The following is a 25,310-nucleotide window of genomic DNA, read 5'->3' as shown; positions in this document are numbered from 1 at the left end:
ACCCAGGTACATGGTTGGTTACAGTAGAGGCGTGAGGCACGATAGCTACCGGCAGCGCGTGGAGCTGGGAAGGGCAGCTGTGCGCGTGCCGGGTGTCGATGCACCACAGCACACTACTTCTACAGCTTATTCCATATTTAAGACATTACTGTTATCCCCTTGTTGAAACAAAATACGGTAAAAGACTCAAATGCATAATGGTGAAAAGCTGAGGTTATCAGAACACACTCGCTTTTTCACGATGGTCGCGTGTCCATTTCAAATTCGGCAAATTCTCGAATGGTCCTTTCCCTCGATGACCACAGTACGGCAACCTCCTATACTTCATAGATGTATACAATGACCTACACATTATATAGTGTTGCGAGTATCAAACGACAACATTCTAAATGACAAAATCTCGGTTCCCATCAGGTTTCAATTCACTGACTTGACATTCCATGTTCCTGTCTGTAGCTAGCTACGTTCATAGACACAGGTCTCACAGGCTGTAGTCTATTTATATTGAATAGTAACCATACTCGTAGGCATGTTTGGTCAACATGGCTGAATTTGCATAATGCCATCAAGCCCTCACGATAAAAACGACAGTTGTAATTTACATACGGGTGAATGACCTCTGCAACACAAATTTAATCGACATCCATTATTAATCCAGCCTTGTGGACAAGCCGGGGAGAAAGATGTGATCTCATTCTCATTCATAGCCGTATGACAAATACATTTATCATAACGGCAGGTATAAATCATGAATTCAAGGGATGTGTCAATAAAACAGGTGTCTTGGTTTTGAACATGGAGCATGGAGATATATGCGGCTATACGCCGTGAGCGCGCCTCATACTAGGGAGGGTTTAGCTAACGGCTAGCTCAATCGAGCTAGCTGGTAGTACTAAGAAATGTTCTGAGCTGAAACTCATTGCGTGGCATTAGCTAACTAGCTGGTTAGCTATCTACCCAAACAACCACATACATATTGCTTGTTAAGTATCCTTAAGTTAATAACACTATATAATAGTGTAATAAAACATACCTGCATCCGTAACCTGACAAACAATTGAATGGACTATACTGATGCCTCTAACACATTACTGGGCAGGTGATGCTGAATCCGAAAAAGGCTACACACGAATTTAACAACCCTCTGGTAGACAGATGCTGCTGACAGTATGTGAAAGAAACCTCCTCTTTTCACAGCTTTATAAAGATGTTGAATACAGGGGCAACGTCTCCAAAATGTCTTAACTTCAAGAAAACTGATGTTTAAAATAATATAAAACAGCTAGCCGCTGAGGTGAAAAGGAACAGGTTCGTGTTTTACCTCAGTGAGTTGGTTCATTCAGCTAGCGTAGCTCCCAATACACAAGCATTGAAATACATTTCTCAAAAGCAATGTTCGAAGACAATATTTACAGTCTTACCTCTCTGCCATTTTCCAAAGGTTTCCTATTAATATCCGAGACAAATAATCCCCAGAACGTCACCCATGTTGCCGAAATTGCTGTCGCCGCAGTCACTGAACGAGTCACTCCGTACCCACAGTGGGTATGCACGCACTTGCAGCGCTCTCACACGAACGGACTCGCTGCCTCCCAGTTTCTCCGTCACCGACCTGACGTCACCAGATTTGGAAAGCACTGTGTTATAGCACATAAACCAAATCTAAGAAGAGAAAGAACGGGCTTTGTGAATATAATCTGACCTTTATATGGAGCTTAGAGTTTCGTAGTAGGACGCAAATTGTATTACTTGACTTTCACATAGCTGTGTGTCTATTTTCTGGCCTGGGCCAGCGCTGCATCGGCGCCAACCCAACACAGCTGTTCCAGCATCGCTCCTACAGTCAGCATCAGCCTCATATTTGAGCATCTGCTCACTTGCACAGCATTTCGGTTGCATGTTAGGCCCTGTCATGACTAAAATCGGATCAATGATTTAATTCGTGATCCATAACGATGGTTCTGGCAGGCTGTGGGAATGGATAATGAGTTCGCTTGCGCCGCGGGTGTGGAGTTCACACCTTTTCTGAAGTGTTCTGAATGAGACATCTGCTGCTCTCTGGGCTTGTTGTAAAATTGACATTGAAGCAGCGCCCTCTGGTGGAAGTTGCCATGCATGTCTGATTGCAAATGCAGAAACACCTGCAGTGGACGCCCACATTACAGCACCTGTGCAGGTGATTTGATTAGAACAATCGCGGAGAAGAGACGGTTGAAAGGCCGCTAGTCACGGGTAACGGGAGGTACATGCTGAGATGGACGGTGGTTTGGAGGATCTCGAACTTAGGGAGGCGCAGAGAGAGTATTTGGACTTTCTGGATGATGATGTAAGTGTGCTGGAATCGGATGGCGTACGTACAGAAGAACTAAATCAAAGCTTCTTTTTTTCATTCCAATAGCAAGACCAGGGCGTTTATCATGAGAGGGTCAGAAGTATGGTCTCTGACAACAAAAGTCGCCTCATTGTGAACCTGAATGACCTGCGGAGGAGGAACGAGAAGAGGGCAAGTGCGTAAGTAAAGATCATAGCTGATCATAGCTTTAGCTGTCTCAAAGATTAAAAAGCAAAAGAAACAGACATGCATCAATGCATGTCCAAATTAGAACATATGGTTTTTGATGTGTGATAAGAATTAAATATTCAAAGAGCACCATAACTTGAAGACAAAGCAAATCTATATTTTTTTAATCATTGTTTTTTGTTTTGTTTAGGGCCTCATGTTCAACATCAAAAAGTTCTATACATGTTTAGCCTTAATAGTATTGTAATTCATTGATGTTTTGCTCCACCATATCTTTATTAAATGTTTACTCCCTCAGCTTGCTGAAAGATGCGTTCAGTGAACTTATAGCCTTCCAGAGAGCTTTGAAGGATCTGGTAGCTTCCATCGATGCAACGTACGCCAAGCAGTTTGAAGATTTCCATGTGGGGTTCCAGGGCAGCTTTGGCACAAGGCATGTGTCTCCTCGAACCCTCAGCGCTTTGTATCTTGGAAACCTGGTTTGTGTGGAAGGAATTGTCACCAAATGTAAGAGTCCTTTTTCACCTCACACATAATCATCTACTTGATTTTCAATGTTTCTGCACTGATTAAGTATTATTTTATAATTCCGGAAGGTTCTCTAGTCCGTCCCAAGATCATGCGTAGTGTGCACTACTGCCCTGCCACTAAGAAGACACTGGAGCGCAAATACACTGATCTCACCTCACTTGACGCCTTCCCCTCCAGCGCCATATACCCAACCAAGGTGCAGGGATTGTGGAAGGACACCTCCATCAAATTTGTTTTACATACAGACATGAGGCAGGCACCTTGCGGTGAATGATTAAACTTCTCTGTCTGTCTCTGTCTCTTTCCAGGACGAAGAGAACAACCCACTGGAGACAGAGTATGGCCTGTGTGCCTACAAGGACCACCAGTCCTTGACCATCCAGGAGATGCCTGAGAAGGCTCCCGCCGGCCAGCTTCCCCGCTCGGTTGAAATCATCGCCAACGACGACCTGGTGGACACCGTCAAACCAGGGGACCGTGTACAGCTGGTGGGAGTTTACCGCTGCCTGCCTGCCAAGCAGGGAGGATTCACCTCTGGCACTTTCAGGTGAGGGGTACGGGTGGGGCATGAGGGGTAGAGGGACTCTAGGTTCTGCTAACAGTGGAAAAAATAAACATCTGTCAATTCAATAACCAATATTTGTACTGTGGTGTATCAAATAGTATGGTAACATTCCTGTTTGTCTTGACCTCCCTTCTGTCAGGACTACTCTGCTTGCCAATAATATTAAACTGATGAGCAAGGAAATTGTGCCAACCTTTTCAGCCGATGACATAAACAAGATTAAGAAGTTCTGTAAAGCCCATTCTAAAGTAAGTGTTCTTTTGTGACTTTGAACTTAATTTGCTCCAATTAGAGTAAAGTACTGTAATAAAAAATAAGTCAGATTGGATGGCTGTAACATTTCAAAAGTGTATACAGCCTAGATTCTTTGGAATCAATCCTTTTCCGTCAGGATGTGTTTGAGCACCTAAGTCGTTCGCTGGCCCCCAGTATTTACGGTCACGAGTACATAAAGAAGGCCATCCTTTGTCTGCTGCTGGGGGGCAACGAGACCAACCTGGAGAACGGCACACGCATCCGTGGGGACATCAACATACTGCTGATTGGTCAGTTGTAGGCAGATGGCCTTTTGATAGGTCAGTTATCTCCGTGTTTGCCTCTCCTATATGCTCGTTCTCTCCGTGGTTTGTCTGGTGGCCAGGTGACCCATCAGTGGCTAAGTCCCAGCTGCTGCGATATGTCCTCTTGACCGCCCCGAGGGCCATACCAACTACAGGACGGGGGTCGACCGGAGTGGGTCTGACGGCAGCTGTGACTACAGACACGGAAACCGGTACGGTTACCAAAAAATGCCATTTTGAAATAGCCTAGTATGCCTTCATAGAATTCTCCACCCCTCACTTTTCACCCGCCCGTTCGTCTCTGTGGTTGTTTAGGTGAGCGGCGCTTGGAGGCCGGGGCGATGGTGCTGGCGGACAGAGGGGTGGTGTGCATCGACGAGTTTGACAAGATGTCCGACATAGACCGCACTGCCATCCACGAGGTCATGGAGCAGGGTCGGGTGACGATCGCCAAGGCTGGGATCCAGGCCAGGCTGAACGCTCGCTGCAGCGTGCTAGCCGCCGCCAACCCTGTCTACGGCAGGGTGAGGCCCTCAGTCACTCCACTCCCCCTGCTGGTGGGAGCTGGTAGGGTGCCGTGGCACTGCCAGACAATGTTGAAAGTCTGTGTGCTAAAAGTGCTATTTGTGCACTCACTGCTCTCAGTGGGTGTCCATGCCTTGTGACCTTGTAACCTATGTTGTGTGCTCTCGCCTGCTCCAGTACGACCAGTACAAGACGCCCATGGAGAACATCGGGCTCCAGGACTCGCTGCTGTCGAGGTTTGACCTGCTTTTCATCGTTCTGGATCAGATGGACCCAGAGATCGACAAGGAGATCGCAGACCACGTGCTGCGCATGCACCGGTACCGGGCCCCGGGGGAACAGGAGGGAACAGGTGGGGGGACAATTTGGAACCAGACAAGGATCACCACTCCCTCCAGGATACTCCCTTCTTCTTCTAGTAAGGATGGCTGGTGGGTTTTAGTCTTAAACATGCTTATCTTCTGCCATAATGTTTCCTAAGCCATGCCCCTGGGCAGCACTGTGGATGTGTTTACCACGGAGGACCCCAACGTCACCGAACAAGCCGAGCACGAGCTCCAGATTTATGAGAAGAAGGAAAATGTCCTCTATGGAAACCGCCGGAAAAAGTAAAAAAAAAAATTTTTTTAATCCATCCACCAAAATCCTTATTTTGGCTGTTCTGTCACTCAATCCTGTCACACTCATGTTTTCAGGGATAAGGTTGTTACCATGGAGTTCATCAGAAAGTACGTCCACGTGGCCAAGCTGGTGAAGCCAGTCCTTACCCAGGAGGCTTCAGACCACATAGCCGAGGAGTATGCTAGGCTTCGTAGTCACGACCAAGTCAACTCCGAGTCTGCCAGGGTCAGTCAAGGTTCCACAACCAACATATTTGCTTAAGAGCTTTTTTTTATTTGTTTTACCTGTGTCCCAATTTCCAATATTTTCCTTGTTTTGCATTGCGGATACATTTTTGCGTCCGACTTGAGAAACAGAAACTGCTGTATTGGTGTATATTAGTTGGATTGCAGTCGTGTGATTGGGTGGATTCTGTTTATTGGCCACAGACGATACCGGTAACGGCTAGAGCCTTGGAGACAATGATCCGATTGGCCACGGCCCATGCCAAAGCTCGCATGAGTAAGACCACCGAGCTGGCAGACGCAGAGGCTGCCCTCGAACTCATCCAGTTTGCATACTTTAAAAAGGTAACTGTGGCAAACCTCAGCAATCCCATAATAGTTAGTAATAATCACACTCTACTTTACTTCAATCAATCAATCTTTATTTATAAAGCACAACTAAACACAACTTTCGTTGACCAATGTGCTAAAATCAACATGACAACAGATATGTACAGACATGATATGACAACAGATACTTGGCCTGGGGTGTACTGCTTTACAATGATATCCTATCTAGTAAACTTTCTTTTTTAAGGGCATTTCTGCTTAGGACAGACAGTGAAGAGTAACAAGAAATGTGAGGCAAGGAGAGAGCAGGATGGGTTATGGCCCAGGCATACGCACACCCACTATCCAGTATTCTAACATGCATTCCTGCCGTAGATCCTTGAAAAGGAGAAGAAGCGGAAGGTTCCAGATGACAGTGTGGATCTCAGCCAGTCCCAGTCCCAGAGCCAGGGGCTAGCCAGCCAGAGGACCACCAGGTCCGGCCTGTGTGAAAGCAGCGCTCAAAAACTATAATGGGAACTTTTTATACTTGAATCCCAATAACCCCTTTTCCATTAATGACTAGGACTCGCCACCATGCGTCTAAAGATGACATGGATGTGACTGGTGCAGAGTCCGACCCTTACAACTTCAGTGGGGACGAGGGTGACAGTGAGTCTTCTGTTCACTCCAGGCATGGCTAAGAAGCCCCTAGTGAGAAGGTTATCCTTCATTCATTTGCTGTTCACCTCCCTCTTATCTAGGTCAACCCAGCCTCAAGCCCAAGCCTGTTTCTCAGAGCATGAAGAAGACTGACCTCAGCCAAGACAAGTAATGTAGCATCCCGTCAACCTGACCTCTACTGATCCCTAGTGGTTAATATGAGTACTGCATGTAGAATGGGTAATCACAATGGGTTTCAACAAGTCACGAGAACAGATTGAATGTTTTATTTTCCAACACAGGATGAAGATTTTTAAGACTGCCCTGCTGAAAGCCTTCAAGACCACACGGTCCCAGTCTGTTGCTGTGAGCGAGCTCCTGACCCTGGTCAATGAGACCGCTCACGGTCAAGACCACATGTTTGAGGCCCACGAGGTCGATCAGCTGCTGGGTCGCATGCAGGAGCAGAACCAGGTGATGATGTCGGAGGGTGTGGTCTTCCTCATCTGAGACCACAAGTGCACCTTCTGGTCTGGCTTACCTTCCCAACCAATTACAGTCAACAACAGATTTGTGATCTGTCAATCAGAATTTTGTTCCAATAAAATGTCTCAGCATGAACATGATTGTCTTTTTGAATTCCTAACTACAGCTGTGACCTCTTAGCCTGACGTTGTCATACTCATAATTCTAGTCAGAATATGAGTCTGAAAACTCTCCGTTGGGCTGTGACTATGGGGCGTGTTTCAACCGAACTCGTCAAACAAATGCCTCTTCGCTCAATTGGATAGACCTACAACCAATCAGAGCAACATAATATGTTGTTTGTTGAAAACGAATTCAACCCAAGGGCTCTTTCGTGACGTTGTTGATTACGTTACTGTTGATCATCTGTCCATCATCGTATAAAGCCCACCCTGGCAATTTCATTGGTCCGCCCGGATCCTGGTTTTATGTAGTTGTTCCCAATACGAGACCCTCCAGACCCAATTTCCTGACCAAATTTTTTTGTGGGCGGGGAAAAGTTGGGCTAGCAGCCAGGCTAGTGACCTCTGTGGTAGCTAGCTACTTTCTTTTTATTAATGTACTTTTAAACCAAAGGATATATTTTGAGTCTGCCTGCTGTTCTATATTTCCCACATAATTAAGTATGTTTCATATACTGTAATTTTTTTCTCTAAAAAGTGGTTGAAAATGAAGTTGTAGGCCTACGGATGGAGAAGTTTGTAAAATTGTTTGAAATCTTCTTGATAAAGGATTTTATATCACGCATACATTTATATAATTAGAAGAGCAGTTAAAGCAGATAAAGCCCGCCCTGACAATCTCATTGGTCCGAACAGCTCCTGTTCGGACATAATTTTTCCCCAACCGAGCTTCCCCAGACCCAACTTCCCGACCACATTTGTTTGTGGGCGCGGCTAAATTGGGCTGGCAGCCAGGCTAACCTATTACAGTCATTGGTCTGTATGTTTGTATCCACGGTTACGTGAGCTTAAAATCGATGTAGTTTATCATACGTAAAGTTGTGTCCCTACATTTGAACGTTTATTTTGAGACCAAATGTATTTAAAGATCAAAGGACTGTTGTACTTCTAACAACTATAAAGGTAAGTGCGAGCATTATATGCGTTGCTTTTGACGTTGTATCCAGGATTTGCAACGTTGTGCTTGGTTTTAAACTCATTTCGGTGCTAGCTATCTAACTTTACTTACATGTGTTGTTAGCTAGATTCTGTGTTTGTCTTTATTCAACGGGATATGTTAGTACGTTGTGAAACGAGTATGTATTGTTTTATGTTGTTTTATATTATTTTATATTTTACTATTATTTTATGTTGATTAGATGCAGACCGTGGTGTGAGCAGTGGCGGATTTTGTGATTTGGGGTGCCACAGGCGAAGACAAGCATGGGGCCCCTTAACTCCTATTCTCACTCTTCAATCCATATCATAATTATTAATATAATAATAATAATAATAACTAGAGAGGGTACAATTTCTGGGGAAATTGTAGGGTGTGCTTGCTAGCATCGTTTGCCGATGAGTGCGTTTATTAATTGAAATTTTTACAACTGATATTTCTGTATATCGTATTTAAAAATGCGTACTTAGTATTTATGAAGATTGCATAGATTTAAAAGCATATAATTCCCATCAAGCGATCATTGTCAGTAACAATGCCAAATTTGGTCTCAGTCTAGAGCCCTGTGTGGAGAAGCTGACCCCGGTAAATTGTGCTACGAGCAAGCTAGCCTAGCTGCTGTTGCTAAACAAACTTCACTGAGCAGCACTTGTGCTAGCTGCCGCATCATTGGATACCAGTGGAGAGAAAATGACGTTTCCTTCTGTAGTTTCATTTTGGCAAGTATTTGTTTACTCTCCTCTTTTGTCTTTATCCTTTGTGCTCCTTTCGGGGAGTTGTTTCATTTAGCAAATCGTTTTTTGTATTCATTTCACTCTTCTACTGTTTCATATTAAGCCAACTGATATGACGTGCTTTGCTGCGCAGTTGCTGCAGTCGATGGAATAGTCCACAGTAGAATGGGGTGGGAGGGGAAGCCTGCGTTGACACAAATAGAATAAACGCTCTGTTGGATCTTTGTTGATTCTTTTGGAGCCCCTTGTTTCAAGGGGCCTAATGGGTAAGTCCACCCCTGGGTAAGTCCGCCCCTGGGTGTGAGACTCAAGGTATGTAGCCTACTCCAGTTTTGTGAACTTTAATTTGACCGCCCTCGTGGGCAGCAAAAAGATATTGTGCTGTGTTCTGTTTTGCTGCAGTGGAGCCAATATAAGTTGAGCGCTCATAAACATTCTGTGATTCCTTTTCTATGTTGTAACTATCAATTTTTAAATAGAAACTGAGACACATGCAAAAGAGAACCGGTATACTAATATGATTGGATTTCAAACTTTGCAGTTCCAATTCAAAGTCATTTTATTGTTACTTTACATGTAATGCTTATTGTGTAGTAATTAATCATACAGGCTATTATTATTTTGAAGAAAAACAAATTACTATGGGGAGTTGTATGCCAGAGATTACGTCATCACAGTGTTGTGTTTCTCCAGTAAAAAAGAAACCTGAGAAACATACACCTCTCACCAAATGATCAACATGCAAAGTGGACATTATGACAGACAAAGGAGTTCTTTTATATGTGAAAACTGAGTTCTCATTAACTTGTAACTCTTTCTTTCAGATCACCTACTAGCTAATCATACTTGAGCATGGGTGGAGACTACACAGAGAAGACACCTTAAGGCTCCAGAGAGACAACAAAGACTCAACCAGAGAGACTACAGAGAGACTCAACTATTAAAAGACTCAACCAGAAACAGCAGTAACCAGACAGAGGATCAACCAGAGAGAAACAAGCTTCCAGAGACTAGATAGAAAACAGGATCCAGAGAGACCAGGCGGAGAACAAAGAGAGAGCTGACTTATGGAGACGCATCACTGTGATACATGTGGGAAGGACCTTTCCTCATCCAGTAGCCTCAAAAGGCACACAAGGATCCACACTGGAGAGAAGCCCTCCAGCTGTGACCTCTGTGGTAAAACCTTTAGCCAGGCTGGCAGTTTGACAGTTCACCGCAGAATCCACACTGGAGAGAAGCCCTACAGCTGTGACCTCTGTGGTAAAATCTTTAGCCATGCTGGGACTTTCAGAGTTCATAGCAGGATCCACACTGGAGAGAAACCCTACAGCTGTGACCTCTGTGGTAAAACCTTTAGCCATGCTGGGAGTTTCAGAGCTCATAAGAGGATCCACACTGGAGAGAAACCCTACAGCTGTGACCTCTGTGGTAAAACCTTCAGCCGTGCTGAGACTATCACAATTCACCGCAGGATCCACACTGGAGAGAAACCCTACAGCTGTGATCTCTGTGGTAAAACCTTCAGCCGTGCTGAGACTATCACAGTTCACCGCAGGATCCACACTGGAGAGAGACCCTACAGCTGTGACCTCTGTGATAAAACCTTTTGCTGTGCTGGGACTTTCAGAACACATAGCAGGATCCACACGGGAGAGAAACCCTACAGCTGTGACCTCTGTGGTAAAACCTTCAGCCGTGCTGAGACTATCACAATTCACCGCAGGATCCACACTGGAGAGAAACCCTACAGCTGTGATCTCTGTGGTAAAACCTTTAGCCGTCCTGATAGTTTCAGATATCATAGCAGGATCCACACTGGAGAGAAGCCCTACAGCTGTGACCTCTGTGATAAAACCTTTAGCCGTGCTTTCAGTTTGACAGTTCACCGCAGGATCCACACTGGAGAAAAGCCCTACAGCTGTGACCTCTGTGACAAAACCTTTAGTAATGCTAGCAGTTTCGCAGTTCACTTTAGGATCCACACTGGAGAAAAGCCCTATAGCTGTGACCTCTGTGGTCAAACCTTTAGCCAGGCTGCCAATTTGACAGCTCACCGCAGGATCCACACTGGGGAGAAGCCCTACAGCTGTGACCTCTGTGACTATTCAAGTAAAACAAAGGCCCGTCTGAAGATGCACCTGCGTGTCCACAGTAGAAAAACCCCAAAGCAGTGATGTTTGGGGCCCAGCTGTCCCAGCAGTCACCACCTCAGAGAATTTCTGTATGACCCATATCTGGAAGAACTACCGGACTACAACAAAAATGACCAAATCCTCTGTTGTTAGACTGCTCCTCCCAAGGTTTCTTCCATTTTGTTGTTTAACTTTAACTGATGTAAAACTGTTCAGCCTGTGTTATGAACTTTGTCTAGGGGTAAATGCCGTAACAGTAGACAAACACACAAGATAGAACACACATGCAAACAGGGCGAGGGACGCAACAGCCTGTGTTCTGCACCTGTCTTTCACCAACTGTCTTTGAAGGAGGGGAGCACTGAACTGCTCCACTTAAGGGTTCTTCTATTTTTTCCAAAAATGTCTTGTGTCATTGTCTTGACACTCATTGTCTTGTTCGACCCTGATTGTTTTGCCCACACAGCAACGATTCTTCAACACAAGTTCCTTTTTCTTGGCATAAGCTCTGTCTCGAGTGTCGACCATCTGTATCAAGTTCTGCAACCTGTTTCTTGCATATTATTGAGTTCCTCTTTTGATAGACATGATCTATTGAACTGATTATATAACTGTCTCTGGAACTCCTGTTTAGAACAGTGCTCAGATCATGTCATTTTCAGAGAGGCCTTCAGTTACAGACATCACTTTGGTACTGTTTTAGAACTGCTGCTCCTTGCTGCAAAAAAAAAAACCGATAAAGCAAATTGTTCTGACATCAGACTTTTAATGATAAAATTCCACCACAGGGTTTATTGTCCTTTTTATGAAAAGGATCCAGATGATAGTCTGATAACATATCATTTTACACCTTCTCTCCTACCTCTCTGGAAGATGAAGACTGGAACAGAGATTTGTGAAACATAGGGCTGGGCGGTAGGCCTATGTAGGGCTGTATTGGCAGAGACCTGGATGATACAGACCCTCTGTCACTGGTCACTCAGACACTCGTCTGGGACAGTCGTTCATTTGCACAAAAGGGACAGTAATGTTAAAATGACAATCACACTTTAGTGACACACCTCTGGAGAGGTGATCTCAACAGTTGAACATGAAGGTGAACCGAGGAAGACTACTCTGAAATTATCATTAAAAGTTGTAGTCCAACATGTGTTTACATATTCCCTTGACTTGCAAAGGCATCACACTTGTTCTACTGCAGCCTTGAGTAATGATGAGTGATGATGGTCCAATTTGAATTTGTATGCGTTAGACAACCTTTCTTTCATACGTCCGGTGTCCCTACTTTTGTATGCAGGTTTTGAGTGTGAGAAGATTTACCAATCACTCTGAGTTCTTGTTTACTATACAAGCTCCAGTGCGCTAGGCGCCTATCTTCATTGTGAATACCTTTGTTAAAGATTAGTCCGAAGGTTCCCTATGTTTTGTATTCGACTATGTTTCATTATTATTGTACTGATTATCTTACTATTTAGATAATAAACTATCATTGTGCATTTTAAGTTGGTTCTCCTTGTACATATCCATCACACTATGGCGTTGAAAACCTTGATCTAGTTGGGTTGATAAGGCTTATAATGGTTTTAGACATACACTTTCAAAGTAGATTTTAACTTAAGGCCTCAGTCACTTACAGTAGGCTTTCCATGCTCCAACGGTAATACTGTAGCCTTCGGGGGGTCAGTTTACATACAGTGATGGTGGTTAAGTCCATATCCATAGTAGAGATAATGGTTGATAAGTGAGTATGCATAGTTTAAGGTCGATGCCCTGTCAGCTGCCACACCTTGCCACCCCTTAGATACGTCACTGGTTACAGGTAACATACTTGCACTAAATTGGAGTCAGATATTAACGAGTCAATCTACCTGACATTGTTTCACTGCCGGGGAGAAACACGTTGTACGTCCCAGGCCGTACAATTGCCTTACAGTTCTGCAATCTGTTTCCTTTTGCTTTCTTGCATATTGTTGAGTTCCTGTTTTAATAGACATTAACTATTGAACTGATTATGTAACTGTCTGGAACTACAGTTTAGAACAGTGCTCAGATCATGTCATTTTCAGAGAGCCCTTCAGTTACAGACATCACTTTGATACTGTTCTAGAACTTCTCCTCCTTGCTGCAAGAATAAACAAATAAGTTTAATATAAGTAGTTAAATATAAAATGAGACACAAGCCGAAGATAATCGGTATATTAATATGATTGGATTTCAAACTTTGCAGTTCCAATTCAAAGTCATTTTATTGTTAATTTACATTTAATGCTTATTGTGTTGTAATTAATAATACAGGCTATTATTTTTTTGAAGAAAAACAAATTACTATGGGGAGTTGTATGCCAGAGATTACGTCATCACAGTGTTGTGTTTCTCCAGTAAAAAAGAAACCTGAGAAACATACACCTCTCACCAAATGATCAACATGCAAAGTGGACATTATGACAGACAAAGGAGTTCTTTTATATGTGAAAACTGAATTCTCATTAACTTGGAACTCTAACTTTCAGATCCCCTACTAGCCAATCAGACTTGATCATGGGCGGAGACGACACAGAGAAGACACCTTAAGGCTCCAGAGAGACAACAAAGACTCAACCAGACAGACTACAGAGAGAGACTCAACTATTAAAAGACTCAACCAGAAACAGCAGTAACCAGACAGAGGATCAACCAGAGAGAAACAAGCTTCCAGAGGCTAGATACAAGACAGGATTAAGAGAGATCAGACAGAGAACAAAGAGAGAGCTGAGTTATGGAGACACATCACTGTGATACATGTGGAAAGAGCCTTTCCTCATCCAGTAGCCTCAAGAAGCACATGAGGATCCACACTGGAGAGAAGCCCTACAGCTGTGACCTCTGTGGTAAATCATTTAGCCATGCTGGCACTTTAACATATCATCGCAGGATCCACACTGGAGAGAAGCCCTATAGCTGTGACCTCTGTGGTAAAACCTTTACCCATGCTAGTAGTTTGACAGTTCACCACAGAATCCACACTGGAGAGAAGCCCTACAGCTGTGACCTCTGTGGTAAAACCTTTAGCCAGGCTGGCAGTTTCAGAGCTCATAGCAGGATCCACACTGGAGAGAAGCCCTACAGCTGTGACCTCTGTGATAAAACCTTTTGCAGTGATGGCAATCTCACAGTTCACCGCAGGATCCACACTGGAGAGAAACCGTACAGCTGTGACCTCTGTGATAAAACCTTTTGCAGTGATGGCAATCTCACAGTTCATCGCAGAATCCACACTGGAGAAAAGCCCTACAGCTGTGACCTCTGTGGTAAAACCTTTAGCTGTGCTGGGAATTTCAGAGTTCATAGCAGGATCCACACTGGAGAGAAGCCCTACAGCTGTGACCTCTGTGGTCAAACATTTAACCAGACTTCCAATTTTAGAACTCATAGCAGGATCCACACTGGAGAGAAGCCCTACAGCTGTGACCTCTGTGACTATTCAGGTAAAACAAATGACCATCTGAAGAGGCACCTGCGTGTCCACAGTAGAAAAACCCCAAAGCAGTGATGTCATGGCCCGAGCTGTCCCAGCAGTCACCACCTCAGAGAATTTCTATATGACCCACAGCTGGAAGAACTACCGGCCTACAACAAAAAAGTCCCAAATCCTCTGCTATTAGACCCAAGGGTTCTTCAATTTTTTCAAAAATGTTCCTTGTCATCCATAATGTATTAGGATAGTTGAGGGTTAGTTCTATGGGTGTACATGAAGACCTCTGTGGTATTGCTTGTAACAAGGGCTGTACAAATAAAATTGATTTGAATTTGATGATCAGTCGTCCAATGCACACTGATCTTCATCCATTGTTGAAGAATACGGACGCACTTCTCTGTATTTACATTTGCATGTAAAGGGTCAAGAGACTGGATGGTTCTGAAACAAAAGGGTTTTAATAGAGCATTATTTTCTTTAAGATGTCTATATTATTCTTTGGCTTAGAAAACATTGTATTTAGGTTTTAACTTCTGTAAAACTAGAATAACCTTTGGCCTAAAGGCCGATATATGCTTCTGCGTTATTCGAAAAACGGACACATGGGAACGCCCTCGTCTCCGTGGAATGCCCTCTACGGGCTTTCCGTCAGCCTTCGGAGAGCTTGACGTGCACCTCCTCAATTATACAGTATTGCTTAAGTTTCTGCTTGCTGACCAAATGTCTACAATTTGACTGTTTGACCCCGGTTGTTTTTCCCTCACAGCAGGGCAAAAAGTTCCTTTTTCTTGTCTTCAGTTCTGTCTCTAGTGTTGAACATCTGTATTAAGTTCTGCAACTTGTTTCCTATTGCTTTCTTGCATTTTGTTGAGTTCCTCTTTTGATATACATGAACTATTGAACTAGTTATGTGTCTGGAACTACTGCTTAGAACAGTGCTCAGATCATGTCATTTTCAGAGAGCCCTTCAGTTACAGACATCACTTTGGTACTGTTTTCGAACTGCTTTTTGCTGCAAGAATAAACAAATAAAGGCAAGTTGTTCTGACCTCAGACTTTTTATGATAAAACTCCACCACAGGGTTTATTGTCCTTTTTACCAGATGATAACAGGGCAGTTTACACCTTCTTTCCTACCTCACTGTAAGATGAAGACTGGAACAGAGATGTGTTAAACAGGGATGGGCGGTATGCCTATGTAGGGCTGTATTGGCAGAGATGGGAATGTTCCAGACCCTTTGTCACTGGTCACTCAGACACTCGTCTGGGACAGTCGTTGATTTGCACAAAAGGGACAGTAATGTTAAAATGACAATCACACTTTAATGACACACCTCTGGAGAGGTGATCTCAACAGTTGAAGACAAAAATTGCTGTTTGAAATCTTATTGATATAGGATGATTATCCTTAAATAAGTACAATACATTTACATAATTAGAAAAGCCCTTCTGTTCAATATGATTTAACAGTTCAAGTGTATGATTTAATATTAAAATTGATGAAAATATGAGCATGTATGCATGCCTATCATTGCAGCCTTTTTACCGTGCTGGTTTTCCCTGGTGTTTTAAATGTGCAACTGCATCTCGTGTGTTTGTATCCTTGACTTTTTACAGTCATTGCTTTGTATCCACGGTTACGTGAGCTCTAAATCAATGTAGTTTATCATACGGAAAGTAAAGTGTCCCTACATTTGAACCTTTATTTTGAGACGTAATGTATTTAAAGATCTGTCCGCCAGCACCATCGCCCCGAACCCCCACCCTTACAACTTCAGTGGGGACGAGGGCGACAGTGAGTCTTCTGTTCACTCCAGGCATGGCTAAGAAGCCCCTAGTGAGAAGGTTATCCTTCATTCATCTGCTGTTCACCTCCCTCTTATCTAGGTCAGCCCAGCCTCAAGCCCAAGCCTGTCTCTCAGAGCATGAAGAAGACTGACCTCAGACAAGACAGGTAATGAAGCATCCCCTCAACCTGACCTCTACTGAAGACCACACGGTCCCAGTCTGTTGCTGTGAGCGAGCTCCTGACCTTGGTCAATGAGACCGCTCACGGTCAAGACCACACGTTCGAGGCCCACGAGGTTGATCAGCTGCTGGGTCGCATGCAGGAGCAGAACCAGGTGATGATGTCGGAGGGTGTGGTCTTCCTCATCTGAGACCACAAGTGCACTTTCTGGTCTGGCTTATATAAATAAAAGTGGTTGAAAATGAAGTCGAAAGCCTAAAGATGGAGAAGATTGTTAAATTTTTTGAAATCTTCTTGATAATGGATTGTATATCACGCATACATTTATATAATTAGAAGAGCAGTTCAACAGTACGATTTATTACGAAAATTCATGAAAATATTATGTATGCGTACCATTCATTGTAACCTTTTACTGTGCTAATGCCACCTGGTGTTTCAAATGTGCAACTGCATCTCGAGTGTTTGTACGCTTAAATCCTACTTTTTACTAGCCTGATGTTGTCATACTCATAATTCTACTCAGAATATGAGTCTGATAACTCTCCGTTGGGCTGTGAGTATGGGGCGTGTTTCGACCGAACTCGTAAAACAAACGCCTCTTCGCTCAATTGGATAGACCTACAACCAATCAGAGCAGCATAATGTTGTTTGTTGAAAACTAATTCAACCCAAGAGCTCTTTGGTGATGTGGTTGAGTTTGTTACTGTTGACCATCTGTCCATCGTATAAAGCCCGCCCTGACAATTTCATTGGTCCGAACAGCTCCTGTTCGGACATAGTTCTTCCCCAACACAGCTTCCCCAGACCCAACTTCCTGGCCAATTTTTTTTGGGGGGGGGGCTAAGTTGGGCTGGCAGCCAGGCTAACTTTTTACAGTCATTGGTCTGTATGTTTGTATCCACGGTTACGTGAGCTCTAAATCCATGTAGTTTATCATACGTAGAGTAAAGAGTCCCTACGTTTGAACGTTTATTTTGAGACCTAATGTATTTAAAGATCAAAGCTTTGATGCATTTCTAACAACTATGAAGGTAAGTGCTAGTCGTAGCTCTGTATGCAAGGCTTTTGACGTTGTATCCAGGATTTGCTCCATGACCTTGTGGATGGCAGTGCGGTCCATGTCGGACATCTTGTCAAACTCGTCGATGCACACCACCCCTCTGTCCGCCAGCACCATCGCCCCGGCCTCCAAGCGCCGCTCACCTACACAACCACAGAGAGGAACGGGCGGGTGAAAAGTGAGGGGTGGAGAATTCGATGAAAGCATACCAGGCTAATTCAAAATTGAATTTGGGGGTTTCCGTCTGTAGTCACCGCGGCCGTCAGACCCACCCCGGTCCACCCCCGCCCTGTAGCTGTAATGGCCCTCGGGGTGGTCAATATCGTATAAGCTGGGACTGATGGGTCACCTGGCCCTATATACCTTTTAAATATTACAGCCATCCAGTGAGGTAAGTTGTATAATAGGTTGTGTCAGGCAGGAGTAGAGGGGTAGGGAAGGTCAGGGTCTTTTTGCATTATTTCTTTGATTTGACAGATCGTTGGCACTGCCCCACTCCTAACCCTATGCATGTTGTCCTCCCTCCCTATTGTTTGAGTTTATGTATGTGCGTCTGTGTACTTATTAAAACCTGTGAGTACAGCATTTTGATTGGGTCAAATAATTATTGACGCTACCCTCCTGTTCCCTTCACCACTGTGTGGCAGTTGCGTGCTCCTCCTCTCCCGAGCCATTGCAGGGGTCGTAACAGGCATGCATATGCTGCACTCCACATAACGCCTATATTCAGTGATCTTCAAATCCCCGGATACCATTATACTTAACCTCGTCCACAAACAGATGGACACCCACTGCACCCCTGACTCAATTTTCTGTAGATATCTAATATGTGCCCTTTTACTGGTGCACTTTGGAGTCTTGTTGGTTGGTCCACCATGATATCTAAATGTTATGTTCAGGATCCAGGTGGATAGGAAAACAGTTTACCACAATGTGGTCCTGTTTATCTCAGAAATCCCCCCCCCTGCCCCCACATACACACACTGATATGCAGTCCTGGACACACTTGGGCAAATATGTCCAGCAAATGGCTGAGGCTTGTGTTTGCTACCAATGAAATGTTGGATGTCCAGAGTAGCGTCATACAGGAAGGCAGTTAGCTCAGTCTGAGCAGTAAGAGCACGCGGTAGAAAGGATACGGTGCCTGGAGTCATGAGAGAGCCAGCCCGTTAACGTGGGCGCATTCATCTCCAATGCAGGTAAAAGGTCAAGCAGTACGGGGAAGAAAAAAAACAAAAACTTAAATCCACCTGATTGAAAATCAATCAAAACATTCTCTTTCATGTATTACCGTCGATGCGATTGTTGCAGTTCACGCTGTAGGAGAGAGCGTCGATGTGCTGACGTGGCTCATGGCCACTGTCGTGTGTGTTGGTGTGTGTGTGTGTGTGTTGGTGTGTGTGTTGGTATGGGGGTTTGTGTTGGTGTGTGTGTGTGTGTTCTTACATCCTCTGTGCTCTCCCTGCTCCACTCATCCTCCGTCTGAGGAAGCACACAGGCACAGTCAACAAGGAGAGGGTTGATTAACTTCATGATATGCCAACCTTGTGTAGCAGTAAATGATCCTCATTTCATGAATGCAATTCATTGGATGGATGAAGAAGTAGTCAGAGTGGCTCGTTTAACTTGGAGTTCATTTTGGCTGGCCTGTCATCGTTCTTCATTAGACCCATACTCCCAGTCACATGGCATCAAATGACATTGGCCTTGCATCTATGAAATATTGTTTCAATGTCATTTGAATTGTTTGTGTGCTGATGAGAGATATACAAATTACTTGTTGTGACTTCTGCACTTTGACCAAATCAGTCGACTGGTAAATACAGCACTTAATTGTTGGTCCTCTAAATGACCATTGCACAGTCTTGCGCTTGCTCTGAAGACAAAGTTCCTGAATTCAGGGAGATTGCATAACATTAGCGGGCGTCCGGGAGCCGCTATTGAAATGCGGGAGACTCCCGGACACTCGGGATGTCTGAGACTGTAAATTTACATTTATGCATTTAGCAGACGCTTTAATCCAAAGCGACTTCCAAGAGAGAGTTTTACAAAAGTTACAAGAGTTTTACCGTAGACACATTGACCTCACAGCAACCCTTGCAACCCTTTCCCAACACAAACAAAGCCCACTGTAAAATCCTCCAGACCATAATCCATGTTAAGGATCTCACATATTTTTGCAAGATATATTCATCCCCGTTCCAACTCTAAACAAGGTTAAACGGACGAACCAATGGGCTTTCAACCTGGGGGTGTACTCTACGTCATGATGACTGTTTTCTGAGGCTGGAGGTGTTAGTGGGGCCTGTCTGGTAAACACAACATCTCCGGGTCAGGAGAGGGTTGTGCTCACAAGCCGACAGGCAACTGTTGTGCTTGGATTAGCGACTCGTGAACTTTTTAATACTGTAACATATTTAAATGATGTTTTCACAGTTTGTCAAATTGTGCAATATCAAATGAGACTCATGACAAACATTATGAACCGTAAGTCACCAGCACTGTTTTGATTGGATATGATTCAGAAATGTATATTGCAGAACAATCAGCACATTTTATAATCAGCAGCACCCAACTTGATTAGTTTTCAAGTCAAATATTGAATGGATTATTCACATTGATATTTTTTTAAACATTCTACCCTTTGTTTTTTTACAGTTTGCATTATATTTGTATTTTTGGGGGGCAGTCAGACCCGTCCAGCGACCCAGAAGCCTCTTGCCAGTGTGGCGCTAGGTGGGTCTGTGAGGGTAGACGGATGCCATGAGGCAGCGCAGTCAGAATTTCTGCAGATGGAGCTCGAGTTCCACCAGCTGCCCACCCACTTGTGCTACACTCTCCAAGTCAGTGTCCACAGTCTGATCTGATCTTCACCCTACTTGCCTCGGGCAAATGTCCCTGTACTTACTGTAAGACGTTCTGGATAAGATGACAAAATGTAATGTAAGGAAAATGTATTTAAGTATACACAGTAAATGCATTTAGCGATAAAGAAAATATTACAGTAACCATCACAACTCACAGTAGTACTGTCAACAAAGAACGGAGTAAAAACTCTCTGGTGTGCTGGATCCAGCCTTGAAAACACTCCACATACAGGATATTTACCTTTGTATCTGCCACAAGCGTCTGTTTCGACAAATGGGTTTAGGCCACTTAACATTTGCTTCGAAGAATGAGGTTTACTGTTTCATCGATTCTGAAAAACTGTAAAGTACCTTTGCAAATAGATTGACCAGGCAATGAAACTCGTGCTCATTTCAATGATCATGACCGGAGTTTTACACTACTCAATTAACCCAGCATAGGTTTAAGGAAGAAAACACAACTCTGTAGAGACTGCAGTCTAACAGAAGATGTTGGACTGCTAGAATCTGAACCCTTAATAACCTTGAAGTTAGTGAAAAGCTCATCAAAAAGGGTTGCCAACACTGTTTTGGTTTCTATTTTGGTTACTGTGTGTGTGCGTGAGAGAGACTGTACACACTCCCTTACATTTGATCTTTTTCTCACACACCCACTGATTGTGTTCACTATTGGACAACCTCAACATCACCTGCATCTTGAACTTCAATTGGGTTGAGAAAAGGGCTGTATGGTGGAAGGCAAACATTTACATAAAAAATTGCTGGTTGATGTTCAACCATTCTCATATACGGACCCGACGTCGAAACTTGACATTGTCCCAAACCACCATTAGAAACAAGTGTGAACAATTGAGTCGTTGTATTTTCAGATAACAACTGTGTCGTGGTTGTGTTTACCGTTTGCCGCCTGTGTTTACCATTTTGCAGCACAAGGGCATCACAGTGCAAAAAGTTTAGTGAATGAGAATGTGTTAAGAGATGTGCCAAAAGCGTGTTGGATTCAACAAATGGGTTTAGGCCACTGAACATCTGATTCAGAGAATGGGGTTTTAGCGATTTGGAAAACTAACGTATGCAAATGTTGACCAGGCAATGAAACTCGTGCTCACTTCAATGATCATGACTGGAGTTTCACGCTACTCAATCGACCCAGCATAGGTTCTAGGGAGAAAACACAAAACCTCTGTAGAGAATGCAGTCGAACGGAAGATGTTGGAATGCTAGAATCTGAACCTTTAATGAGCCTTGAAGTTAGAGAAAAGCTCATCAAAAAGGGTTGCTAACACTCTGTTTTGGTTGCTGTGTGTGTGCGTGTGTGAGAGATTGTACACACACCTTTATATTTGATATTATGCTCACACACCAACTGATTGTGTCCACTCTTGCCAACCTCAACATCACCCGCATCTTTAACTCTCCCAGCATCTAAATGACAGATTGTAATCAGTCCCATTGTCACAGCTGGAAAATGATGCTACTGTACGATGTTCTCTTTTGATGCACATTGCTGGGTTTTCTATGCGCTGTAGCGTAGCAAAAGTAGAAAGCAGTATCACCATTAGACGACAGGCCAACTTTGTCAGCGTCCCAGAGATCTCTTTGTGCTTGGAATATGTTTGATGGGGTCTTGTCATCTTCGCGCATGTTTGTATGTAGCCTCACGGCTGGAAACCCTTGTATTAAACCTGGGACTACGAAAGCCAGCTCTTTTTTCTTCACAGCTATTGTCCTATGACATAGCAATCCGCTAAGTGAGGGAGTAAGCAATTATGAGGACCAGAATGGAGGGATAAGGATTTCTCCTTGTACCTGTACTGTGATTGCAGCATGTGACTGGAGTGCCGTAAGGTGCCCGCTGCACCAGTGGAGGCTGCACCAGTGGAACTAGTAGCTGGCATTCAGCAGCCAGCCAAAATCAGGAACCCAACCTTTCATCCACCCTTAGAGGAAAGAGGATATTAACAGAGCCCAGGTCTTGTCTCGGTGTCCTGTGTCAAAGCCACAACACACACGACAACTCTCTCCTAGGAAGCTACAGGATTTGGAAATGCAGGATTTTGTTGTCATTCCTGATCACATCAGACTGAGTCCGAGTAATGGTTCGGAGTGAGAGAAACGCATACATCTGCACTTGTGGTCGAGCCATCCTGAATGATGGCCTTGTCTTCTTACCTGACTGGGGCCCATACAGAAGCAGGTGGCAGGGGAATGAGACGATCCAGACTCCTGATGATTACACAATTAACTCACAGGTTAAACTTTCATAGAGGACAGACCTTCAGTGTGATGTGTAAATACATAGCTGGTTGTTGAACGTCACAGAATAAGAATATTAACATAAGATGTTCTTATTATTGCATTTATTCCATCTGTGAGTATGCAGGGATCCTGCTCAAAGCCTTCACTTTTACAGGATATAGTACCAAGACAATAGGTCAGCATAGACTGCTCAGGTCTGAATTACCATTATGTGGGGGAAAAAAACATCTGGTGTGAAGTTACACTTAATGGCTTGCCTTGAGATCTGAATGTTGAAAAGTGTGAGTATAGTAGACTGCAATTTGAACTGGCCCCAGACTGCTTTGATTATTGGAAAATAAATGACCCCGTTTGACGGAACACACCTCGATGGCAGAATTGACTTGTCGCAGCACAGAAGGACTGTAATTAGCTCCTTTGGTCTCTCCAAATGACAAATGGTAAATTAGGCAATCAAGAGACATTACATTGTTGGTCTTGACACAAACATGCAATTTTATGCGGTCGGATGCAATTCATTCTTTCAGTGTGAACTCTCCTTTCCAAAATGACACATTAAAAACCCCTGCAACTTCATCCCAGCTCTACATTCAACATCTCAGAACCCGTTTTTAAATGTTTTTTGAAACCATACCAGAGAGTCAGCTCCTCTCGATACACCCATTTCGAATGCATTTGAACTCTGCATTTGAACTCTGCATCTGCCCATGCAGCACTCCCCTGTGCCTGACCCTCACCCCTGAACCAGCCCCATGCAAAGTTCAGGAGTCCTGTCCCAGAATGCCTCAGACACCAAACAGGGAGCAAGTGCTTGCTTGACAGCCAGGAGACAGAAAATTACAGCTCTGTTCTACAGCAATGAAGATGCCATCCGGCTGGCCATGATAACCCCCCTTGTCTCGTCCCACACTGGTCTCAGACGCACAAGCTGTTTACACTTACCCACACTGGGCAGCTTAGGAAGACAGGTCACTCTTTGCACGTCCTCACATCTTTGTCGGATGAACGTGACACACACACACACACACATTGAGCTCCCGCAGTTGATATGTGCATCCTCATTTCTCTTGCCTTCTTTGATTTATTGTGGGATGCTGTTTTACTGAGTTGTCTCCCTAAGGAACTACGCACCTTTCTTATGCCGTCAAAAAAAAGGGCAATGACCCGCGTCGGTTTGTAGGAGGTGGTCATGCCATATTCTGTCCAACAGAGAACTCTTGTGAAAAACACACTTTCCTTTTACATTTACTGTTGTTTGCGCCATCATTGCACAACAGCCCCCAAATAATTCTCTGCATGGTATGCTGATCATGCTGCCTGAAGGACACATGCAAGGTCAAGTGCCCACCGACATTTTAACACTTGACACCCAGAGCAGCACCCAGACACAAACAAACACAGGAATAAATGCTGCACCTGTGCCAACCTAAAATTATTTGCAATTCTCAAACACATCTGTTGCATTGGGAACAAGATTTTGCCTTTCAATTCTAACTGGAATGCACAGCATGGTTGCATTTTGTTAAGTTCAGACAGACTTTGTTCTGGGGGGGGGGGGGGGGTTATGAACACAGGGAAAAGACCGTAAAGGTTTCAGTGTAGGCAATCTTCCCATTTCGAACAGAATTAGATTCAATTTAATTCTGCCTGTGGATAGCCAACATCATTCTCCATACTTACGTAATAGCGACTACTGGGCCCAGAGCAGTCATTGCCATTTAGGGCTTCGTTATGAGACCTATTTCCCAGCTGGATGCATCGCACAGCTACGCATGCAGAAAAAAGCAAGAATGACTAACTTGACCCATCTGAAAGAAGAGCGCAGAGTCCTTGAAGAGGATAGCTATGTGGACAATATCCAAATATCCCACAATGACCTAGAGGGTCTGAACAAGATAACCAAGGGGGTTGAAGAGATCCTGAAATCCGTGGGCTTGTCCCCCAAACCTCGGGTTGGGTCAGGGTAAAGTGGGAGGCAGGGAACTGTAGTACTAATCCACAGGGAAGAAAAAAAAAGTCAGTAGAGAAGAGCAGAGCATTAGTAAAAGTGAAAATAATGGAAGCTGACTAGCTTGACACAGTCACAAACATCACTATGGTTTAGGCACCAAAGGCTTGGCTATACACCATTCCATTTTAATTGGGTGTGCTTAATTTATGAATCTTTTTTATATCTTACATATTGTTTAGCTCTTTAGTATTAAACTTCATTTAAAAAAGTAGAGTGTATAAATAAAATAAGATCCGTATATGTTTATTGTATGCACCTTCCTGCTAAAGTAAATTCTGTGTTTGCGCAAACTCAAATTCTGATTCTGATTGCATTTGGTTATGTTGCACGGTTTAGGCATAATTTAGGCAAAAGATAACAGTGGCTAACTAGCTTGCCCCAGTCACTGTCACAGAGCGGCTGGGCTCGACACGGCTCGGCTCGGCTCGGCTGCTTGGCACGACCTTGCCGAAAACAAATGAAGGTAGAGAGTGCCCTGCCCTGCTAGTCATGGTTACAAATAGCAGCTTCGCTCGGCATTGCACAGTGCAGCTCGTCAGTGGTGCTAAATGTGAAGGTAACAGTAGCTGACTAGCTAGGAACAGCCACGGTCACAGTCATGTAGCGGCGCGGCTCGGCTCAAGGTCAGCTCCGCTCGGCTCGACGGTTCGGCTCT

At 44.0% G+C, this 25,310-nt stretch overlaps 3 protein-coding genes across 4 annotated transcripts in view; 2 read left to right on the top strand and 1 right to left on the bottom strand.

Annotated features, from left to right (window-relative positions):
• arhgap39 (Rho GTPase activating protein 39) overlaps positions 1-1,561 on the bottom strand; it is a 52,182-nt gene extending 50,621 nt beyond the window's left edge. Inside the window, exon 1 of the mRNA XM_084692966.1 lies at positions 1,422-1,561. Coding sequence (XP_084549092.1) covers positions 1,422-1,432 — 11 coding nt within the window. The 5' untranslated portion in view covers positions 1,433-1,561. The remainder of the gene's footprint in view (positions 1-1,421) is intronic.
• A 625-nt stretch (positions 1,562-2,186) lies between these two features.
• mcm3l (MCM3 minichromosome maintenance deficient 3 (S. cerevisiae), like) lies at positions 2,187-7,140 on the top strand. Its single transcript, XM_084692728.1, has 17 exons — positions 2,187-2,326; positions 2,399-2,511; positions 2,820-3,028; positions 3,118-3,248; positions 3,361-3,599; positions 3,757-3,865; positions 4,009-4,162; positions 4,258-4,389; positions 4,493-4,701; positions 4,880-5,054; positions 5,184-5,310; positions 5,398-5,548; positions 5,752-5,892; positions 6,253-6,353; positions 6,443-6,528; positions 6,621-6,687; positions 6,822-7,140. Exons 1-17 carry the CDS (start codon positions 2,255-2,257, stop codon positions 7,027-7,029), a joined length of 2,424 nt encoding a protein of 807 aa, XP_084548854.1. The 5' UTR covers positions 2,187-2,254; the 3' UTR covers positions 7,030-7,140.
• A 2,589-nt stretch (positions 7,141-9,729) lies between these two features.
• LOC146221162 (uncharacterized) lies at positions 9,730-15,171 on the top strand. Of its 2 annotated transcripts, XM_084692730.1 has the most exons (3): positions 9,730-10,948; positions 13,848-14,086; positions 14,255-15,171. In XM_084692730.1, the coding sequence occupies exons 1-3, from the start codon at positions 9,965-9,967 to the stop codon at positions 14,559-14,561; spliced, it is 1,530 nt and encodes a 509-aa protein (XP_084548856.1). In that variant the 5' UTR covers positions 9,730-9,964; the 3' UTR covers positions 14,562-15,171. The 2 variants fall into 2 exon arrangements, with proteins under 2 accessions (XP_084548856.1, XP_084548855.1); XM_084692729.1 differs by lacking the exons at positions 13,848-14,086; positions 14,255-15,171 and having other exon boundaries at positions 9,730-11,194.
• The last annotated feature ends 10,139 nt before the right edge of the window (positions 15,172-25,310 follow it).

This window comes from Hypomesus nipponensis, chromosome 26 (genome assembly GCF_054491055.1).
Source record: "Hypomesus nipponensis isolate SF chromosome 26, ASM5449105v1, whole genome shotgun sequence".
Taxonomy (NCBI): domain Eukaryota; kingdom Metazoa; phylum Chordata; class Actinopteri; order Osmeriformes; family Osmeridae; genus Hypomesus; species Hypomesus nipponensis.
This window is presented reverse-complemented; position numbering and strand designations above follow the sequence as displayed.

Excerpts from the sequence above, each read along its gene's own strand:
- LOC146221162 (XM_084692730.1), top strand. The coding sequence starts at position 9,965 with ATGGAGACGCATCACTGTGATACATGTGGGAAGGACCTTTCCTCATCC. Across the intron at positions 10,949-13,847 it reads GCCAGGCTGCCAATTTGACA|AAGCACATGAGGATCCACAC; the intron begins GCTCACCGCAGG and ends AGTAGCCTCAAG. Across the intron at positions 14,087-14,254 it reads GGTAAAACCTTTAGCCAGGC|TGGCAATCTCACAGTTCATC; the intron begins TGGCAGTTTCAG and ends CTTTTGCAGTGA.
- mcm3l (XM_084692728.1), top strand. The coding sequence starts at position 2,255 with ATGGACGGTGGTTTGGAGGATCTCGAACTTAGGGAGGCGCAGAGAGAG. Across the intron at positions 3,029-3,117 it reads GGAAGGAATTGTCACCAAAT|GTTCTCTAGTCCGTCCCAAG; the intron begins GTAAGAGTCCTT and ends TAATTCCGGAAG. Across the intron at positions 6,354-6,442 it reads GCCAGCCAGAGGACCACCAG|GACTCGCCACCATGCGTCTA; the intron begins GTCCGGCCTGTG and ends ATTAATGACTAG.